This window comes from Mesitornis unicolor, unplaced genomic scaffold, assembly GCF_000695765.1.
Source record: "Mesitornis unicolor isolate BGI_N332 unplaced genomic scaffold, ASM69576v1 scaffold21328, whole genome shotgun sequence".
In the NCBI taxonomy this organism is placed as follows: domain Eukaryota; kingdom Metazoa; phylum Chordata; class Aves; order Mesitornithiformes; family Mesitornithidae; genus Mesitornis; species Mesitornis unicolor.
The window spans coordinates 14,492-37,917 of NW_010201414.1; the positions used below are offsets into that span (position 1 = coordinate 14,492).

Consider the following 23,426-nt stretch of genomic DNA (forward strand, 5'->3'; position numbering starts at 1 on the left):
AAGAAGCAGTGAATGAAAGAAGGGAGCAGGTGACAGATCAGCAGCTGCAGCTGTTAGAGCTTCAGGAACATGCATGGGATCCAGACAGGAATTTCTAGAAAATGTGAAACTCAAGCAGGATAACCAGTGCTGAACTAAATATGTCAGTGGTCCTGCTATTGCTGTAGGGGAAGGTATTTGTAATTTCTTTTTCTTTCCCTTAGAGAAGAACCATTGTCCCACTGCCCACATAAAAGCAATCAGAATAACTATAACTACTTTTGCTGCTGGTACAACACACATCTGTCTTGCAGCACTAAGCCCTTCTGAAATGGCGAGCAGACAAGGAGGTGTCTAGATCACAGCAAGAGAATGTTTAACTCACTAAATCCCCTAAGACTCAAATTTACAGCTTAGGGAAAAAGAAGCCTTTGTTGTAACTGGTTTTTGAAGCCTGCCTTAATGGGGCACAGCCTGGACTTCCAGAAGCACGTGCTTTCCTCTAGGAATCCAGGCCTGCAGAAAAGGGCTCAATCATTTATTTACAAGGCCATTCTGAAGTTTCAGGTTTTCCCAGACCATCTCTTTTGGACAGAAAAGCACACATTTCCATAGCACATTCAGCTGACCATTACACTGACATAATATTGACACTGGGGATAATATAAATATTTAAAGCACTGCGTGTTTTTTCAGCCTCCGAAGTCTGGTAGATTTGTTCCCCATGGGAGACAAGGAAGCACAGCTGTCCTGCTCACTGGCAGAGACATTGAATGGATAAGTTCTTACTTGGTTTAAGTTTTACCTGGAGAAACACTTTTTATTAGGGCTAAGCACCCAGTGAGTGAAACAGCATTTGACCACCCACCCTCCCTGCTCAAGACTTCTTAGCAGAACAGCAAGGGAGGTGAAAAGCTACCTCGGTGGTCACCAGCTAAGTCCAACACTGCTCCTGCAGCTTCATGAGCTCCTCCTGCTGTGCCCTGATTCGTGAGGATGTATCCATTTGCAGAGTTTGCAGAGGAGGTCACAACTCGGACCATTGTAACAGTGGGAGCTTGCTGAACTACGTGAATTGCATGACAAGAAGGCTGTTGAGAAGTCACTATTGATGCTGGCATGTATGCAACTGGTTTTGCTACCAGAGTAGATGGTCGGGGAGGAACCGCCATGATCACTGGCTGGGCACTGACTGGAGATCCTAAACAAGAGAGAGAAGCATACATTAAAAGGAGAGGCAGAAAGGCCTCGACTCATTTCACCTAGGCACTTCTAATCTGAAATACTCAGTCCTTCTGCATTAGCAGCAGTAGGGGTAGGAAACAAGGCTTCAAAAATACCATCTTTGATCTTCTCTTTCCTAACTTAAAAAAACCTTACTTGCTATCAGAGCACATTCCCATGAACAAAAACCACAAAAAGCACAAATACCTGAAGCTTTACTTAATGAGTTTTGCCTTCCAGCTTCACCAGGAACACCCTGTACATCAGGCCAGTTACAGCACAGCTGACAAGCAGATACTTACCAGGGCTTAACAAATTACCAAGGCCCTGGCCACAGCACCACAGAGCTCTGCATAGCCAAGCTGATCTTATCCAGAAGGCTGGTAAATTAGTGTCAGTGAGCTATGCACTGTCATGGCTATGCTGCTGTCAGTTCTTTAGAGCCACCTAGTTCAAGGTTAGCTTGTGGTTTTCTACACATTCCTTTATCTCCTGCCCCCTCACCCAAAGATGACCAAAAAAAAAGGTCGGAAGTTGCGTATGTACCATCAGCCTCTAACAAGGAAGCTGAAAGAGACACCTGGCTCCTTCTGTAACACTGGTAATAAGCACTCCTGTGGTGTCCTCAGAGTGGCACTTGGTACAAGTGAACGGTCACCCTCTGTGAAACAAGGGCTACTCACCAGGTGCACTCTGTGAATACCGATACTCTGGAACTGAGGCTAACTTTGACCCAAAGTCGTGATCGTGCGGAATGGGTGAGCCCTCCCGTGACAGGCACTCTGGAGTCTGTAGGCCACTAGAGTGAGGGGACAGCAGGCCAGGGTGAGTAGGGGAGGCTGGAGCGCTCCTGAAACACCAGAACACAGCGTTAGCAAGTGTAGATGCATTTTGACCACAAGACAGCAGCAGAGACCACGAGTCACCTCCAGTACGGGATGCTATAGAAGGACAGCCTGTCTTCTACACTACCCACTATCGTCTTGCTGGGAACAGTAACCTCACAAATGTTCTAGCACCAAATACTGTCACACTATTCCTTGCTGAAGGAAACCAGACCTTTCAGAGCATGCTTAACATCCCATTCTAAGACCCAGTGCTGACAGAGAAGCTGGAAGTGCCTCACGTTCAGATCAGTTTTAGAATTTCAGGTCATTCCCAAAGGAACTCTGTCAGTGTTTGAGAGTGATGGGGAGAGGAAGAAAGAGGCAATGTAGAGCCCCACATATGCTTACAGAGCAGTTTGCCCTCTTTTCCCCATTGCCTCCCTCCTCAGCTACTTGGTTCCCACTTCTGGTCCCACATGGCCACCAAACACGTGAGGAATTAAACATTTCTTTAATGACAAATGAGACAAAGCTGAGCTGCTGAAAACCTCTCCTGTTTCCTCCCATGTTAACAGACAGAAAAGAAATGAGGTGTGGGAGGAATGTTACATGAAACTGCCGCAGTCAGTGTTGAATTGCAAGTCTTATTCTCACAGCTACAGGGCTCAGAGAAAGCTGCCATTGCACACAGCTCCTCCTGTGCAGTTACATCGCTGACTGGAGTGACTACACAGAACAATCCCCGCTGCTTCACTGCCGACAACCATGATCAACCTGATCTTCCCTATAGCAGAGCGTTTTAAATATCACAAAAGTTATTCCCACTATGATCTAATCCACATCTGAAACCAGCTTTCCTGAAATGAGAGATTGGATCTGAAAACACTTACTCCAGTGCTTCGAACTGCTTTGAAATTATGCCAGAACAGGTATGTTATTTAATGCATTTTTGTAGTTTGGTTCTGGATTTGTCTTTTTTTGGTAAACACTTAAGTCAGAACAATTTTCAGATTATGCCTGTGGACGATTTACCTATATTACCTCTCAAACTATAAACAGAAGCAAAGTTTGCTCCCTGTACTTCAAAAGTTCATTTGTTTTCTTTGCAGTGAGTTTGGCAGAGAGATTAGAGGAAGCTGAAGTTACCTGGAGGAGAGAGGTCCAAAAGGTGTCCGGAAGCAGGACACTCCTCTTTGCCTTCGTTTTCTAAATGCTTGCTCTACTAGTTTGGCTTCAGAGGCAGGGTCAATTCGCCAAAAAGAGCCCTTTCCAGGCTCCTCCTGGGAGCGTGGGACTTTAATAAAGTAGCGGTTCAAGGAGAGGTTGTGCCGAATGGAATTCTGCAGGAAGCAGAGGAATGAGGTGATTATTTTACCATGAGAAAGCACATAACAAAGATGAATGGGCTTCACCACGCAGCTTGGAAAAACAAAATCCACACATCAGAATCAAAAGCCAAGACAGAAACAAGCCACTCAACTTTCACAGCTCCAAAGTCACAGGAGAACTGCAAGAGAAAACCTGGGGAAATGTGTCAGAGTTTCTACTAACCATGCTGAAAGATGTGCTTGCTTGGTACTACACCAAGCACTTAAATACACCTGGAGCCAGGCAGTGCAGTGACTTTTCTGTGAAAAGCAATGAAAGCAGAGCTTTTGCTGAGGCAGGGAAAGTCACTGTAAACCACATCAGAACTCTCTCAAAAGACAGGCTTTATTCTAGGCAAGCAGTAAAAAGAGACTGAGCCTGTGCTAACTGCTTACCTGCCAAATGATCACCAGGGTGCCCAAACATGCCCTAAAGGACACTGCATCTCACGGTAATCATAATGCAAGCCAGCCAACATGCCCTCTGACAGCTGTCTCCAAGAAAAATCCATTATTTATGTGACCTGGTCTAGCACCGTACGGCACTCCAGATGCTGACAAGACTACTTAATCCTTTTCAATGCAGAAGTCTGCCTCTGACTGGGTGTAGCACTGTCTTTTGGGTTAGGGGAAAGTCTCAGTAAGCCCAGGTGTGCACAAGCTCATTCCTCTTCTACTGTCAAAACAAACCAAGAGCCTTTGTAGCAGCTTTAGATGAGCTCTTCACAAGTGAAATCTTACAATGCCACTGGGGAGGGGAGGGGAAAAAGGCAACTTCACCCTCCACTGAAATGCAGCTCTCTTTGAAGCAGGATGCAGCAACTGGTTCACAAAGCACAACTCTGCTGAGCAGGTTAAGGCAGGAAGTGAATTCCACAATTAATGAGAACTGCAGGGAAAAGCCAGGGAGGCAGAAATGTGTTTATTCCAACTGTACTCAAAGTGCACCAAGCAGTACTGCTCCTGCCAGTTGAACACAATGAAATCAGCAGCTGCGAGAGTTTTTTCCAGCTGCATTTGTGTATTGTACTCAAATGACAACACCCATTTCAGAGGTGTGATGCCAAGAAAAAGTCTGAAAGCAGGTGGAGCTGAGGTTTCTGGAACTTTGAAAGCAGCCCTCAAGTGAACATTTAAGCTTGACTTAGCATGTGTTAACTACATCCAAGCTCTCCTATGAAGCTGGTCAGATTTCCTTTAATAGCACAAGGAAGGCACAGACGCAAAGTTCCTCAAGTTCCCATTCCGAGATTCAAAATTTGCAAACTGTGACTTGGGCAATGCAGTTGATACACAGGGAAAACCAGAACATCTGTGATGACTTAAGGTATGATGAGGACTAAAACCCAGGGCCTCAGTTTTAGGCTGGACATCTTCTTGGACAAAGACAAGGGGAAGGATTAAGCAAGATTCAGGCAAGTACCTGGGCAGAGGAGTGACTGCTAGCAAGGATGTGGAATGAAAAACAACCAAGAATGAAAGACACACGACTACAGAATTAAAAGGGTTTCAGAAGCCAGAGAGCCCAACAGTAACACAACACACTGCTGCAGAAAGCATTTCACAAAACCCACCAACTACTCAGCCACAAACAAACCAGTTAGCTTACATTAAACAAACTGACTCTGGGAATAGTCAAAGCAGCTCTATTCCCGGTTCCCCAAATCTTTAATAAATGCATTTCAAAGCAGATAAACCCTGTCAAAGTAATTTAAAAGCCTGTCAGTGTCAAAAACTCACCTGCCAGCCTTTGTCAGCAGTCCTGTAATATGGATAATGCTTGGTAATGTGGGCATAGATCCCACTTAGTGTTAATTGCCTGTCCTGTGCTGAAGATATAGCCTGCACAATTAGCTGAGCATAGGAATAGGGTGGCTTGGACTCATCCTAAGGGAAAACAAACAAACAGAATTTTAGTCACTAACAAACAATTCCTACGTTAGAGTTTACCAACAACCCGAACTAAAAAAGCACACTGATTGGGCTGTAGTTTTCACAGATGCTAAGAGAGCATCAGGGACATTTAGGAGAAGCACCACCCTCTTCCCTTTCACTCCTGTTCACCTCCCAATTCAGCACAAGCATGTGTGTGCAAACACAACTACAAAACCGAGCCAGATTAAAGTATCTCCTTCGCTCTCCCCACAAACATACACACAATAAAAAGCTAACTTTCATCTGATGCCATTCTCCACTGAATTTACCACAGATGCTCACACCAGCACAAGGAACAGGATCAGGACAAGCACCTGGAAGCAAAGGGTTGGAGGGTGTAGGGCACACTGCAGTGTTCATGAAGCAGAAGCCTTCAATTCTGTCCAGCTACAACTACAATCTGTTAGAAAGGTTTCATGGAAGCATGCTCCCAGCTCTCCTCCCAGCAACAAGCCCAATATGAAACCTGATCCTGTTCCTTCCCTCTCCAGCAGGATTTGTTTCATTCTAGGAACTTTAATTTGTTTGCCAGATCTCATATTCCCAGCTCTTCTTTTACTCCATCAAGAACAGCCCTTCTTGTCTCAAGGAAGAGTTCAATCTACAAAAAAAGCCATCTAATATTGCACTCCTCCACCCAATCCCAAATCAGGTGGTTTTGGATCTAGACCTTTAACTTTGATCTAAAGATCAGTTCACCAAAATTAAATTTTATCATTATAACTAAGTTATTTTTTAATCTAAATTTCATTTGCTACTTTCCTCATTTAATGCTTGCTTGACAGGCCTTTGGGTTTGTTCTGAAGTCAGACTACAGATTTCTCATGGAAAGGATCTAGTTTCTTCCCTTGCTTCCCCTTTCTCCAGCTGTGTTTTGCAAAATGTCATTAATTAAAAGGAGAAAACAAGACTCTGAATTTTAATGCGCCTCCTCTCTTTATGGGTTCTTGATTTATCAAGCAAGCAAAAAAATTCTTCTTGCTTAACCCTTCTGGTAAATGACTTGAGTACATTATGGGCACCTAAGCAAGCAGATTCATCATCTACCTCTATTAAGACACTGGTTTGAAGGCATGGTCTCAAAACCCTGAACGATACACAGCGTGCTTATGGCCAAGGTATTCTTAGGACCCCTTTTAACTACATCCAGCACTGGCAATAAACTGTCAGGTCTTAATAAGTCTCCCAATGAGCGCTGCTGGGTAAGTAATGTTTCTCTGAACCTTTGGGCTGTCCCCGCCAGATGCATCTGCCTGCTGTTCTGATGCTGCTTTTGCGGCGTACTCTGCTGCCAGCTGCAGATCCGAGGTAATGTTGTGAACAAAACGATATCCTGAGGATCCAGCACCACGTGGACTGGCCGGGCAAGAGTTGGGAACACTGGAGAGGCAAAAAGGAAATGAAGGTATCTGTTAGTTCATTTATTAACAAGACACATAGCTGTTACCCTCCAACGTACAGCAGATATGCACTGGACTTGTTTTTGCCTCTGCAGCTTATCCAAAGCCCAGATTATGAAAAAAACCCCACGTCAGAGATAAAATTGGAATTTCTACAAAATCCTGACACCCTCCCCACATACACTTTCCACAATCAGGAGACAGCAAAGTCTCAAAGCACTAACCAGCTCCTCTGTGTTTACAGAAGCACTTAAAACAACGTATCCCTGTATCAGGGATGAATGCTTAGTTAAATAAATATATATCATTGCTATTATAACTTGTGCATGAACAACACACCACTCTCCTTGTAACACAGGTAATATTTAATCAGTCCTAACAGACACAGGTTGTGTTCTTTTACAGTATCATAGTTAAAATCCAGTGCAGGCATCTGCCATGAGGGTCCCTGTCTAACACAGCACACAGGCTGCAGAAGATCATGCCCCGGGTCACTGCCAGAGAGCGAGAAACATGGATTTTCTTGATTCACCAGCAGAAAAAAATGCAGCTAACGGAGAGCTGCAACCACCATCACACAACACAGAAGGTGGCTCACTCAGCTTTGGGCCAGCACGGAGAAAAGACACATCCAGAGTCCCAGGGCCACCACACGATGGCATCACAGGAACAGCTACCGAGCAGGAAAGTCACGCTAGAGCTGGTAAAAAGCTACAAACAAATAAAAGGTTGCTATAATTTGCTGCACCACTCTGGCACACAGAAGTGTGCGCTATAAAATGGGAACTAATCAGAAAGGCTTGTCTGGGGATCACACATCCTTGATTTGTGGGGTTGGAAAGAGGATGGGGATGAGTCCGGGAATCTGAAGTTCCCCTTTTTCTCTGTCTCCTCTGATCTGTGCTGCCCAACATTGAGGGGTGCAATGCCAGAGAGGCATCAGGCATACCCAAATCCCAGGATTACATATGCCTGCTGTGTGAGAGCAGAGAAATAGTAAACAAGAATGCAAAACAATACACAGAAGATTTCCACAGCCAAGCAAGCAGTTCGGTTTGTATGAAAAGATGCAAATTGAAGCCCACAGCTGGGAACCAGAATTCGGTAAAACCAGCATAAACAATCCTCTTAGCAGTCAAATGCCCAGCAGCAGCACTAACCCCACACAAATAAACGCAGTAGCTGCCATTCATCACAACACCGTGCTAAACGCTGCACCAAAATACACGGAGCACACCCCCGTCCTCAAAAGGGTGACTGTCAATGGCTTCCCCACACACCTACACATGCGGATGGAAACGGTGAGACGCTCCCTGTTGGCTCCATGGGCAATGCCTCCTGTGCACAAGCAATCTGTCAGGGCAAGGCAGGACCGTTTCCTACCACGGCCCAGGCTGTAAGCTGAGAAGTGCTGCTTCTCCTTGCGGCGTCTTTGCAAATGGCTGCAGTGCTGAGCTCAGCACAACCCAGGCTGGTTTCTTTTAAAACTGAATTAGGGGACTGGGGGGGGTAGGGGGGCTGGGGAGAGGGAAAAGGCAGTAGAAATATCCAACCACAATGACTGGAAACCCAAACTCTCCCATATACTAACCAGTGCTTCGTAACCCTTTCAGCAGCCAAAGTCCTTTGCATCAATGGGTGATGCTATTGAAAAGTACAGCAGAAGGCAAAGCTTTCAAGAGGTGCAATCTTTATAATGCTGATGAGCCTGCGTGCCTAAAACTCCCTTTGCCAGAGATAAAGGGATTTCTTACCTAGTCTTTCAAAAAGCAGAGACCTGTTTGTGCAGGAAAATGAATCAAAGTTTGCTATTCCACGCTTTGGAAGTGGATATTGCTAAACCACAGAAGGCACTCTTGATGTCTTAGTATTCACATGGGGAGCTGGTGTGAATCCAATTATTCTGCTGTCATCTTTCAATAGCTTCTCCACATACACACTTCTTCTAATGTGTAGATAATTACAAGTGAAAGCCATTTTCATACATGAAACAATGACAACCCCAAAACACAACAATTCTTTTTATCTTCGTGTTTGGCACCCAAGCAATTATTGTCACACAGACGAGGAAGGGAATAGGATGAAGCAGAGTTTTCTGATTTTCTTCTTCGGCTGCAGAAACACATGAACAGCAAACCACAGAGACAGCAGCTGAAACTCAGGTCAAAGATACAGAAAAGTTCTCCAGTAAATCCATGCTCTGTATAAAAGCTGTACTTATTTGTTTTTAATAAAAAAATAAAACCAGTACGGCTTCAAAGATTGTCCCATGCAGTTCAGATACAAGAACTGATTCAGTTCTTCGAGATCAGCAGAGCAAGTTGTTCAGTTTTTGCTGTGCAAATTTGACCTTCTGAGGCTCATAATGAGTTTTAAATACAAACCTGTTTTCTAAAAAAACCCAAACAAAAAAAACCCATACCCAAAACACCCACAAAAAAACAAAGGGAGAAACCCTTACCCTACAGGGCTGTGATTCTCCTTGAGTGCTGACAAAGCCCCTCTAACCTCAAGTGTCGTTAACTTTCAGAAAAGCCAGTCTCTCCCAGCAGGCAGTCACTGATAAGGAACCTGACAGGCCCCTAAAGACACAGCTGCCCCATGGGACAGCCACAGGAGGAGCCAAAGATTCAGAAGAGATGTTATTATTTTATCAGAAAGGAGCACTTGTCCAAGTAGCCTGGATCAACGACCAAATCAAGAAAGAGGAGTACAGAACAAACAATCTAAATTTCAGCTGCTTCATGCAAAGAGATGGGGTAACACGTGCTGTGAAGTGTTCAAGGTCTCACTCATCAGAGATCTCTTCAGAGGGAAGGGAGAAAGAGCTGACTACTGGAAAAAACCACAAGGAGGCACAATCTGTTCCCCCCAACATGGGACAGAAGGATTGAAGAAACAGTTTTACTAAAAATACCACTCTGAGGGTTAAGTTAAAATTAAACATTAGTGCAGCCAAAAGAAAACAAGCAAACACAATGCAGTGACATCAGTTTCCTGGAGTTCCTGGAATTCTCCTCAGCAGCAGAGCCGGGGCTGGCTGGGGATGCTTGCATGCACTCACACGCCCTTGAAAAAATACTACAGAACAAAAAGACTTATCCTTACCAACACCTGTTTGTGCTACAAGACAAAAAAATAAAGTGTGGGGAGAGCGATTATGATTTGTTGGATATTAATATTGCATCGATACCTGGAGATAACTTCATGCATTTTGATACTATAACCTTTCCTGGAGAAAAGCCCAGCTGGGGTTGCAATTTCACCCAGCTCTGAGACATCCCAACCTCCTGCTGTCATTCATGCTCACCATCCATGCAAGCAATCTTGGCTTAACAGCAACCCAAGCTACTTTGGGTTAAGCTTGTCTGTTATGGAAGAGGGCATTCTGGAGAGGAAGCAATGTTTTATATCACTGAAAGACAGACAGCACAGAAGCAAACCAGCTGCAGTTACCCAGTTTAATCCCACGGCACCATGGTTCATGCCTCAAGACGCCAAGATTTTTGATATCTACTGAGGATTCAGCTTCTCAACTTGAAACACCGACTGCAGGCGGTCACTGAGCCACAGTTCCTCAAGTATCACGCTAAGACTCAGCTTTTGAATCAGACTACAACCACGTGTTGAATCACATTGGTCCTTTGCAGCATCTTATCCATTTAATACTTAACCCTTCTTCAACTGGAAGGGCAGAAAGAATAGGCAGAACACACTTTGTGCAGTACAACCACCCACAAATTGGGCAAAACGCCTTTTAAACGCAGGGCTGAACTTCTGGCTATTGAGAACGTAGCAGGTTTTGTAGCATCACGATTCACTTTCAACTCCTGCCAACAAGAACCTAGCCTTGTAAGTTCACAGCACTTTCTAGCAACAATTAATTCTTTAAACACCAGCTACTGGAGAGTACATACAACTTCCTGGAAAGTCCAAAATCAGCTTGCTTTAACTAAAGAATTGGAGTGCAAAAATAGGATGTACCACTGTGCACATGGTGTGCCCACAACCAGAACGCTGTGTGTGGCTTGTTTCTTCTCATTTCACAAAAAGCAGGATACAGCAGACCCACTGAAGGTCCTGATAACTGGGATTATCATAGATATGGAATGGATTCCATACAGGAAACAAATAGTTCATGACAAAAGCTGTGGGGCAAGGTGACAAAGCCTATAAAAACAAAGCCAAGATGAGCTGTTCAGCTCCTGGCCATGATGAACACAAAACAAAACCAAGCAGCACACCCTAAACAAGAGAAAGTGCTTCCACATTTGTAGTTACGCTGTGGAACAACGTGCGGTAAGGCAGGGCTGATGCTAAGAGTCTGTGTGAATGCAAAAGGCCATGATACAAGTGTTTGGGGAAAGAAGGACGACAGGGAATCCATCTGGGGCTTGATTACACAGATGGTCAGGAAGTCCTGCTCCAAGAAAACGGTGGCAGCAGACTGCACGTAAATCAGCATTACTATTTTCTGTGTTATGTTATCCCCAGAATATCCGTCTGAGGCAGAATACTGGGCTATAGGGATGTGCTGCCTGAGCACATGTAGGGTTTCTTATACAAAGATCTCCAGACTCTCTCAATACCAGTCACATTTTACAGATGGGGGGGAAGAAGCAACAAGTGGTTAAATTATATGGTCATATTACAAGACTACGAAGAAGCTGGGAACAGAAACACTCCCAAACCCCAGTGCCAATTTCCTCAGAAAGGAGAGGCAGTACATGAATGCAGGAGAGTTGCCTTATTAGTCTCATTCTTTCCTGCAAGAAAGGTATCTGTAGGGATCAAGCTATAAAGGCTTAATTTAAGCCAGGTATAAGGATAAAGTAGAATCAGAGAACAGTTTTGGTTGGAAAAGACCTTTAAGATCATCAAATACCTATCTTTATCATAAAGAGGAACAACTACCTGGGATCGCACATAAAATTGTTCACCTGACTTGGAATCTGGATTGCCGAAGAGGAAAAAACCCCTCCTCAACTTTGTGGTTTAGGATATGGTACACATGGGTAGTGCCTTGGAAAAATGCCCAAGTGCACGTCTGTGAAGCAGGTACAAAAGACACAGCAGTGATAGGAGCTACAACCTTGGCAATGCTACCAATATACAGATTCCTGACTGAGTGGGCAGGGTTTTTTAAGCCCCTATTGAGTACAAAGGGAAAAATCCCAGTTTCTTAATAATACCTCCTGCAGTCTTCTCCTCAAATGCAAATCAGAGGTGTGTTGCCCTGCACACAAGGACAACATTGGAGAAATGCCAAAAACCTCAGATTACCCCTAAATTCCATTTCACGAGCCTGCAGAAAGGGGCACCAAAAGATAGAGGGACGCTTTTTACGTGCAATAAGCAAGAATCAGGGCAAAGTACAGCACCAGGGCTTGCGAAACCAGCATTTCCACGATACGCCAATCAGCAGCAATGGGTGAGAATCCTCCACCACACTCTCCTTCCCCGGCCTAGCCCCAAAATCCTAACTCAAAGAAAGGCAAGTCCTTGCACGCTGCGTGTTTCAAACAGGTTTCAGAAACAATCACAAGTGGTGAGAGTGCCAAACCAAGCTGGATTTTGATGTGAAAGGAGGAATCTGAGAGCTACCCCCGCCTGCTTAATGCTGAAGAAAACCAAAGCTGTCGAACAAGCCACAGTGAGAGAAAGTCAGCTGTCCACAAAAGTTGAAATTCTTACTACTACTGTGCTCCAGTGGTTCCCCTCTTGGAAAGGAAGTGAGCTCATTCCAGCTGTGGATTCAGTGAATATTTTACTCTGAGCAGGGGAAGAGGAAGTGCTGGTGTAGCCAGTGACAATCTGCAACCTTTCCTCCGGCGCACGGCTTGGCACATCTGCTCCAGCACATGGGCCAGTATCTGAAATAAACACACGTAGGAAGTCCCCAGCCCAGTATAGATCGTTCCTTTTCTTACGTGATGCATATGCATCACACAAGTTGGCTTGTGGTTTGGAGACGAGGGTGATTCAAAATAATCACCGGTCTGTCCAACAGTGGGAGTTACCTGAGCCGTGTATTCTGCCTGCGTGCAGGAATTAATGGGTAACGGAGACAATGCAAAAGAGCCTGCAAAAAACTCGCCTTGGAGCTCTTCACTGGCTTCTCGGTTAAATGGCCAATAGTGCTAAAGGAAGGAGGAAAGCCTGAACGAAATGCAGCAGGCAGCAATTACACATCCTGTTGCAGTGAGTGAATGCATCCACTGAAGTCAGGGTTCATTCAGCTTCACGCTACACCTTTAGAGGAACATGCAAATTCAGATTAAACCCCAAGTGGTCTGAAACAGCGTTGTACGGCTATCCTGGAGATATTAAAAAACCCTCACTCTTGCCAAGCCAAGTCTGAATCAAAGCATAGCCAGCATTTGGACGTCTGCTCTAAGATGGCTCATACACTTCTGTCATGCTTTACGGAATAAAAGCTCAATACATAATTCATCTACTACGTACTGTTGGAAAGTAGTAATTACACTATACATGCATAAAAATCAGACAATGAATTTAAATGACCTGTTAAAGGCCACAAAACAAGTTGGTGGCTAAGCCAAGATAACTGCAGTTCCTGGAGTGCAGGCCTCTGAGTAATCCGCTATCAGAGCGTGCAGCATGTTAATGAACTAATTCTGCCTGGTGGAAATATGGAAAAAAAGAAGTGAGGTTGAAAAAAAACATTGCTTATGAAACCATGGCAATTCAGCTCACATCTCCTGGTTTACTAATCAAGCTTATAAAACAAAGGATGCAGGAGGATACCAGCTGATCTTTCATTATTCATACCATTACATTCATTGTAAAGTAGGTATTGATCCTTCCAGCAATGGCCAAACATGGGCAGGCATATTAATTACTAACAAAATAAAAATTGGAGCCTACATACAAATATGTACCAGTTCAGCACAGAACCTCACGAGATACTTCTCAAGCAGTGGTTCTCACAGGGCTCTAAGGGCTCTTCCTCCTACTTGTCAAATAATTTTATTTTATTTTATTTTTACTGATAAAGACTGTGTGTGAGTTAACTACCCATGCCCTTTCAGTGAAAAAACAAACAAGTACAAGACAAAGTGTTCAAGCCCACAGTCATTCTGGTGCAGAGATAAGCCGCAAGTAGCAGCTGTAAAATATGAGTAATGATACTGACCTCCATAGTACAGCATTCAATATTTCTTTATTGTAGCTTTTTTTATGTGTCAGTGAGAACACGATTGTGTAACATTTGAGAATAGGGAAGCATGTATGGAGAAATAATTTCATTTTTTAGAAATATTAAAAAAAACCCCAACCCTGAGGGGCAGTGCTGCTTGGAAAACAGAGTTAAGTTACGACTACCGTGTCATTAACACCAACTGGAAGACAATAAAAGGAAAACCAAACACTGTAAATCTAAACTCCAACTGAGTGTGACTTTGAGACCAGGAATAGGCTCCTACATCACACCTTGTCTCTGTGGATCTGTTTATAATCCAAGCACAAGCCACTCTGGAGACTCGACTGCACCACATAGATGGGAGCCACATTCACGTAGGTCCCATGGCCTCACAGCAAAACCAGGCAGCGCTCAGTGTTTGTAGCACAGGTGAGGAACTTCATGTCACCAGTGTAACCTGAAGAGAATCCCCCAAGCACAAGCTGCAGAACCTCGATGCCACACACCAAAAGACCATACCTTAATGTCTGAAATGGTCAATCAGTTCTAAATCCCAGCAGGCAGAGCTGAATTTAACCAGACTACACAGGGCTTTCACACAGCTTTTCAGTGCCTTGGATCTACTGAGAAGATACTTGGAACTGGCTCTGCTCTTTCTTGTTGTGTAAAATGGCAGGCTCCTTCTACCCGTTTCTTACATCCATGGTGGCTTTTTCCTTTTTGGAACATGCAAGTCTGACTTTTTTTTAAAAAGGAATTTTGAACTCAAAGCAGGAAGAAATAAGCTGTGCCTGTGTGTAAGCCTCACAGCATGCTGCCAACCAACATTTTCCCTTAAAGCTGCACACCAGCATTCAAAACAGATCTACAAACCACCCCTCCCGGAGATAAAACACCTAGCCAAAAAAAAAGTGGACACATTTCTCCTTAGGAGTAAGCAGGAATCTTGCTTTGCAAAGCTGCTGAGGGTGGCAGGTTTGGTTTTGTTTAACTAAAGCTCATTCCCTCTTTAGGCGGTGCACTTCGCAGAGGGAAAATAAATAGGCTGGAAAAAACCCAGATGCTTGCAGGGGGGAACCCACAGAGAAGCAAACTGCAATGTAAACAGGGAGGGAGAGCGGGGCCGGGGGTCAGGAGGGCAGGGCTGGGGCTCGCAGTGGGAGCACAGGTACAGCCCCTGCCCTGCACCGGGGCGGAGGCAGGAAAAGGGGGCCAGGAGCCACTTTCCAAAAAGGAAATTTCACCCAGCCCAGGATTTCCAAACTGCAATAATTTTCCACGGGCCAATCAGGGAGGAGCAAGGCAAACGCACCAAATTAGGAAAGTAAATACTGGAAGGGGGAGAGGGAGGAGGAGAAGAAGAGCTCAGCTCAAGCAACCACCTCTCAAAGCCAGCGACGGAAGAGTGGTGTGGGTCCCATGCTGAGCCCACAACCAGCCCTCCCAAAACTGCCCTGGGGAAGGGAGGGGACACTGTCCCAGCCTCAGCCACCGCTGAGGCCACTAAGATAGCAGAGAGCTGCCCTGAAAGCCAGATGGGCAGCATGCACAGCTACAGGCTCCGCAAAGAGCGCTTCCTTTCCCGGGCAGAACCAGCCAAATCCCTTCCCAAAGCACAGCCCAGAGGGTATCAGAGCTGCAAGAACCCGCTGCGGGAGATGGGAAGGTTGCAGGGGCTGAGCAGGGATGTTTACAAATGCATCGGCCCCTCCTCTGCAAGAGGAACTCGGAAACGAAAGGAGTTTGGCAAGTGAAACCTCAGATGTCTTCTGAGGTTTTCTGAAGACTTGGCTGGATCGGCTTCAGCTCAAGACAAACGGATGCGATCATTAATCATCCTTCGTAAACACTCCATTAGGGGCCGAGCACAATCCAACACTACTATTTCCACTTTCTCCTTCTGCAAAAGAAACGTTCTCGGGGAGTCAAATATCAGTTGCAGGCGTATGCCAGAGTCAAAAGATACAGCCTCTGTTAGTAACACAAACCACACTGCGCCGCTTTGCGCAAGATGACTGAATGGAAACTAACTACCATATGTTGGCAAAGAAACCATCCCCCTCCCCTCCCAGCAACAAGCTTCATCTAAAAAGAGAAGGTTAAATATAAACTAAAAGCAGTGCCTGAACAGAGGACTAAAACCACAGCTACGTCCAGCCCCGTTTTTCTAGAATATCTGTGCTGCACATCTGTGCAGCTCTGCAAGAGCCGGGGAAAAACCCAAGCAAGCGAGCGCCTCCAGATCTACACAAAACCAAACCGGCTTCATTGTGACACTGAAGTCATTCTCAGCCACGTAAATTTGAATACTCCTCACTGAATTAGTGCTAACTGTCAGAAAATGATTGTGTATTATACATTTTTACAAATGTACAGACAAGAAAACAAACCAAAGGTTATTACTATTACCAGGCGCGCTCTTGCTATTTCGAGGCTTGCACTTTTTAAGCTCTGATATGTCACCCTATACCATCAGTCTACTTTATTTACAAAATTCATTATACTTCAGGTAACAGCTTTGTGAAAAGAGATTACTGCAACTCCGTAACATGAACTCTGTGTCAGAAAAGAAAGAAAGAAAATGCTCCAGACAGGAGATGATGTTCAGGTTATTTCTACTGCACATTCATGAATCAGGTAGTTGACAAAACAGGATGCTCACACAGATGTACGTTCAGATTGCTACAGCCCCTCAGTACACGGTCAGCATCCTACCCCCATTTCCTTCTATTCCCAGGAAACCACGTGCCAATGGCCACCCTTGTCCCTAACTTCAGATAACACCGGCACCACCCAGCAACAACAGAATATTACTGAGATAAAAATAAAACGGGCAGTCCTAACATAGAAAATATTTGCCTGCTTTCTTTGCTCCATGCATATAGGTACCTCTTGAAAGATATTTCTAATTCCACGGCCAAAGATAAGAGTAGTAACTCTAGAGTGTGAAACTCTAACTCAAATTCCCCCCTCAACCCTTTGAGCTCTTAAACAAAGCCCCCGTGCCCCACTTCCAGCCACCATAACAGTTTTTTGCAGTGTTCCATCATTTTGAACATCAGCAATTTAGCTAGTTATTTTTAATGGGGCATTTCACGCACCAAGTATTGCAATCACAACAGGGCTGACAGATTTTGGATAGGTAACACCTTACCTGATAGTGCCTGTGGGGGACGGGAGAGGACTGACCACAGTCCGGAGATCCGGCTCCGGGATGTGGATCTTCAGAGGCGATATTTGAGGGTAAAGTGGCCGAAGGGGAGGCGATGAGGCTTCCTCTTTTGCTTCCTCTTTATGGTATAGAGACGTGAACTGGATCTTTATAACTGTGCTAGGGAATCGGAAAGTACATCTGTAAAGGAAAGAAAAGGAAAAAGCAGTTTCATACACGATACTAAACATAAAGCGTTTTTGTATGCAACTGGTGAATCATTAATTCATTCATAGCACAGAAGTCTGCCATTCTCTACAGCATCTTTCTGCCCAGAGTCCTTGGCAGAATTACTGATCATTCACACGTCTCTGTATCGCGGTGTAGCATGTATCATCCAGTGATTAGATGCAAGCAGAAGGTTTGGGTAAGCCAAGTGATTTCCCCAAGGCCTTGTACTCAATCAATGACTAAGCCAGATGCAGAACTATAATGACAACTCTTGAGTTCCTGCTATATCAAGGACTAGGACTTATCTTTTATTAGCTCCTTGCATGTAACTCGGGAAGGTACAAGTTACTAGAAAGCATCAAACCACCCATATCATGGAGCAAGAGAGCCATAAAATCCAGACAGAGTGAAAACCAGCCTCCAGGTAAGAGCAGAGAGCACTATTTAAAGACTGGCCTCTACATATTGTATAACTAGCACCCATTTATATCTCTGCACATGCTGAAGGATTATCTAGCAGGTTTCAGATTAAAATACATTCGTTTAGAAGTGCCTCTCTTTAGACAGCATGGATTATAGCTAACAGGGTTAGAACAGGGCCCCTGCAAGCCTATAGGGCCTCATTTCTTCTCTAAATAGCACTTCTTTCCAACTGTTATTTATGGAAAAAAAATTAATCACACATCTACAAGTGTAGCCTTCAGGAGATGCTGGGAAATTCAGAAGGAAATAAGCACTGACATTTTCCATATTTGAATGGAAAGCTTTCTCATTTATAGTGTCTACAATAGGCACAGGGCTGCAAGGGCGAGTGTTCTGCAATTCTTCTTATTGCACTTTAATTAGACAATAATGTGCAATCAATACAAGCTTTCCAGGGATCATTTCACTGATACTAAGGTTAAAGAAGCAGGAAATAAAAACCAGGTTTCACCGTGAGAAAGGCCAGCAGAGCACAGTAATTGTGCTGGCTTCCAGCATCTTGCCTACAGAAGGGAATAAGGGACTCAGACAGTGTTGCTGTAGCACTGTAAGCACTGATGTAGGCTGAACATAATTCTTTTAACCATTGCATTATTGAATCCTGCCAGGAAACAGAGCAAGGTGGCAAGCAAGTAAATCTGTATTTGTGACCACCTTATTTTAATGCTGCTATTGAGAGAAATGTAGGGATGTCACAGCTCTTAAAACACAGTCTCCTGCTCTTGGTTCTTCCTCACAAGCTAGGTCTGCTGTAAGGCAATGATCAGCAACCTGCTGCAGAGAGTGCAAAATTAGTGTTCAGGGAGGGGAAGCTCATTCCCACCTCCCACCTCATCTCTCAAATGAGCTGGCTCAGCACTCAGCTGCTTGGACTCACAATGGCTCCGCTACGTATGGCAGGAGTTTGCACTGCATTTAATTCACTTCAGAGGTCCTGCCACCTGCACTCATTAATGCATCAAATAAGAGCATCATTGCTGGCAATGCAGCCTAATCATGTTTATCTAACCCTCCTAAACACGGCTCCCTGCAGACTCAATACAAACACAATCCAAACCAGCAGTGTCCGCGCCTTGCAATGTCTGCCAGCAGCAAGCACAGCTCACCAAGATGAACCCAAAACAAGGCTGTTAAGCCGCTACCCTGGATTTTCTCTTTCATACAGCTACATGGATTTGCTTATAGAAAAAGAGAATGCATAAGATTGCAATGAGCATCACATGGACTAAGGCCTAATAACAGTATGAGCGAAGCTTCATCATTTCTCAAGCCCTTATCAAGGAAAAGCTGAGCTTTTTTTCACAGAGTGATTGAATTCCCTGCTGTAACACCAGGTGCTCAGCATTTTTCAACATCTGAGTCAAGGACAAATCAGTCCTTGTTTAACAGTGTTCAGTGCAATCCCAGCCTGTGGCTGATCTCAACAGCCCTGACCACACAGCGCCCCAGGGCAGTTTAGCAGCGCTGCTGAGGCCAGAAGATCCCCGCTGCAGCTTCACACCAGTGAGGAGCTCTGTGCTGCTGCCACTTAAGTCTGCCTTTACAGAAGGACCCTGTAATGCAAGATCCACATCTCCTACACGTCACTGCTTCCAGGTGATGGTGTAACTGACTCCTCGACTCTACTATACTCACTGATGCTGTAACAGTGTTAGCAAGTTGATATTTGCACCCAGAACACTGAGAGGAAGTCCCATCAGTCTGAGTACGGGCAGTATTAAAATTTGTTACTTTTCCAAAATCATGAGTCAACCTAAAATAATCTAAGCTAACCCAGGAAACGTGTGCTGAAAAGGCTGATCTAACATGGCTTTTCCTTGAGAGCCTTCCCAGATCTCTCTGATCCAGCCATGTGATTTACCCACAGTCTCGGACTGGAAGAAGGGAAGAGAAACGGAGAGGCTGGGCTGACTACACAAGCAAACCATTTGTTGGCTGTTGTGATTTTGTATTTAGAAAGACAGGCTTCACTGAAGCCTGAAGCAGAACCCAGGACACACAACAAGCTTTCACACATTACACTAGCTAGTATGGACAAGGTCATTTTGTAAGATACCAGTCACAGAGTGGGTATGTGCAAGGGTGCTCACAGCTTTAGAGGGCTTCTGCAGCAGGGCTGTGCTGGCTTCCACTGCTGACATTGCCTGCAAAGCCAAGGTGAGGCTAATTTATCTGAATTTATGTCTTTACTGCTGTACAAACCTGGGACCCAAGCAATGGAAATGCGATGCAGAATACCATGTAAATTCCTGCCGAACCCCATCCCTCCCTCAGGGGCAAGACGGTGCCTGGGATTAGCGTTATTGTCCCAGTCTCTATCACAACCACCACAGCAATGCAAACAGTGACAACAGCACAGCCCAAGACAGAATCAGCAAACACACACAAATACTGGGGAACAGCATCCACGAGAAATCAGAAAAGCCTAATTTTCGAATCATCTTGTCACAGAAAGCTGACTTTTCATTACACTGAGCCTGAATGCAGTTTTAATGAGCTTTTCTAATTGTTTCTTTAATTAAACTCTTTCTGACCAAAAGAGGATAAACTCAAATTATACCAGGTAGTCCTATTTAGGAGTGAGGCACATTAGTATGGGATTGAAGCTTATAAGAATTATACTTCTACAGAAGATAAGCAGGACAAGACAGACAGCCCAAGCTGAGCTGAGCATGCATTCCTTACTATTACTGTATATATTTCAAGTTATTTAAACTAAGTTATACCATTTGATCCATATTGCATGATTCCTATCAAAGATGCACAGCAATTACTACTACTGCTTAACACTTCCATCATGAAATAAAGATCACTCTGAAAGCCCAGATTAGACTCAACATAAAAAGCATAATGAAGTTAACTGGTGTTTCCAAGGAGGCCCAAGAGGCAACTCTTTTAAGCACCACTGAAATTTCCATCTGATTACGGAGGGGTAAATTAATGGTCTGCAAAGTCTCCTGGTCTTCTGAATACAGTTCAATTCCAGAACTGTGGAGTTTTACTCAATAACCTGCTACAGACAGGTACACCCTGCAACCCCTGGCCATATAAACCATCTATACTGTACTCATACACAGTTATAGTATGTGTGTACATCAAGGATTCCTATTTTTCTAGGATGCCTTGCAAGGCAGTGAGAATAGAAAGCTTTTTTAGTTTGTGTTAAAACTGAAACCACACAAACACACACCCCAACCTCCATAAATCTGCATAGAAATAATTCTTGCTTTATGAGATTACAGGCAGGAGAAAGTAAAAGAAAATGGATTGCTGGCTCCCTGCTGCACGCTCCAGTTCAGACTCCACAGCACTCACTGAATGCATGCTATATATACATCAGAAACAAGAGCAGAAGGAGTGCACGTACCACACACGGTTAGAGGGATATAAAATATGCTGCCAGATTATGTTTTTGGCTAGTTTTAAGACAGATTTTCCTGAAGTTTCCTGGACAAGCTCCTCACGCTAACAACACAGCACCCGTGCTATTAGGCAGCCTTCATGTGGCGAACCAGTGACAGCGACCACAAGTATTCCACCTATGTAAGGTCTGAAAATAAAGTGCTAGGAAACACTAGACTTTACATGAACAGCCACCCCAAATGCAGACTTCGGGGAAAATGGTTAGGTAAAAAACCAACAAAACGACTCCGCGCCTTGCATGACTCTATAAAACGAGACTGTCCCATCCTCCACAAAGCACCTTTTGCTCACAGATGCAAAGGAAATCGAGATTCATTTGCCAAAACATAGCATGAGGTTCACCAGGAACCATTACAGCCACCGACTTCTTTGCCAGAGCACCCCGAGTGCTGCTCATCACCAAATGACTTCTGCTAAGATCTGCTGTGTAAGAGCAAGAAAAGGCTATTTAAAGAGATTTTAAAAGGAGATAGAAAATCGTGCTGGATTTATGTCTTTACATTTACACCACGGAAGTGAACAGTGACAAAATGGAGAAGACAAACCATGAGAAAGCCAAGGTGAAACATATGTATAAAAATATATATATACAAAGATGTATATATATAACTTGGAATGACATTTATAGATATTATGTAAGATAAATATATAAACATAACATATTGATTACGTAAAAAGGAATAAGAAGCTAAGTAAGTTGGAAGATGGTTACACATGCATTGTCATCAGCAAGTTGGTACCATCCTTGCCTACTTTACCTTGCCATAACTTATGAAAACCCGTTACTGCTGAATGTTGCAGGTAGAGATGAACCTGTGCATCTGTGTCACAAACAGTGCCGAGGAACCATTGCCGTGTTACAAATGGGTTGAACAAGGAATTATGTAAAATATATAAACATAACAGACCATATGTTATGTTATATATAAACATCATTGCAGTTTATTACGTAAAAGGGAATAACCAGCAAAGTTGGAAGATGGTTACACGTGCATTGTCATCAGCAAGTTGGTACCATCCTTGCCTACTTTACCTTGCCATAACTTATGAAAACCCGTTACTGCTGAATGTTGCAGGTAGAGATGAACCTGTGCATCTGTGTCACAAACAGTGCCGAGGAACCATTGCCGTGTTACAAATGGGTTGAACAAGGAACACGTGATGAAATGCTTCATTCAAAATAACACTTTTCACCATTTGAATCAGACCTGGGGTTTCATTCAGAAAACTTAGTTAAGTGTGATTGCCTCCCTATGCTGCAACTGCCACATTTTAATTTTTTTTTACATTGCAGATAGTGTTCCCACACCACTGTGTCTAAATCTTTCCCTCTGTCCCACGATGCAAGGGGACAGTAGCTCAGCTCCCAAGGATGAGGCAGTTATCTCCACAATCAGTAAATTCCTTGGATGCAGCAAACACAGACAGCCAGACCTGTAATTGCAGCAGCACACAGCATGATGAAACAGAACCATGTCATTACTAGGCTAAAGTTTCACCAAGGATGCCCACAAAAACCCTCATAAAAGAAAAAAATCCCCCCAAAACCCCATACAATAGCCATTTCTCTGCCCTGTAACTCCTCTGAGACCAATTTCTTCTTTGTCTCAATCACACGTAACTCACCCAGGAGAACACAGTATTATTCCCATGCACCAAGTTCCAAAACCATGTTGGGTTTCTCAGCTGAAGTGAGAATTTGCCATCAGTCACCTTTGTCAAGCTACTACCATTACCAGTTATTTCAAGGTACCTGACATGATTTTGCCAGAGGGCAAGGCAGGTACTTCTCATCCTTTCAGTGTGTAGAGTAAATACCAAAATTTCAGGCCACAATCAAGATGCAGGTACTGTACATAGCAGCCTTTACGGAGAATCACCCCAATTACTTCCTGTAACTGATTTACTTCATCTTCTATAATCAGCTCAGAGAAGAACCCCATGCTTGCACCTATGAAAATCAAGTTCCCATTAAGTCACAAATCCACTTCTTATTCACATAATACTTTGAAGTGGTCTCAAAGGAGGTGCTTTGGACAACACAAAAGACTTGCTGGGAAAGTTTAGGCACCAGTGCACCCAGTATCAAACTAAATTTGGTTAGAAAAAGATAAAGAGTTTGCTTCACTTAACTACATGTAAATCTAAGCCCTGAAGGTCTGCCCATGGAGAGATAAGCAGACTGAGGCAAGAACGACTACCTCAGATTCCCACTTCTTCCAAAACAAGGCTCTGGTCATTGCT

At 44.1% G+C, this 23,426-nt stretch overlaps 1 protein-coding gene across 1 annotated transcript in view; it reads right to left on the bottom strand.

Annotated features, from left to right (window-relative positions):
* Positions 1-23,125, bottom strand: part of FOXK1 (forkhead box K1) — a 27,292-nt gene extending 4,167 nt beyond the window's left edge. The window contains exons 1-7 of the mRNA XM_010190078.1: positions 23,034-23,125; positions 17,049-17,246; positions 6,556-6,712; positions 5,138-5,284; positions 3,177-3,370; positions 1,887-2,053; positions 899-1,180 (exon numbers count right to left, since the gene is read on the bottom strand). Of these exons, the coding sequence (XP_010188380.1) occupies positions 899-1,180; positions 1,887-2,053; positions 3,177-3,370; positions 5,138-5,284; positions 6,556-6,712; positions 17,049-17,246; positions 23,034-23,125 (1,237 nt within the window). The remainder of the gene's footprint in view (positions 1-898; positions 1,181-1,886; positions 2,054-3,176; positions 3,371-5,137; positions 5,285-6,555; positions 6,713-17,048; positions 17,247-23,033) is intronic.
* Between the last annotated feature and the right edge of the window lie 301 nt (positions 23,126-23,426).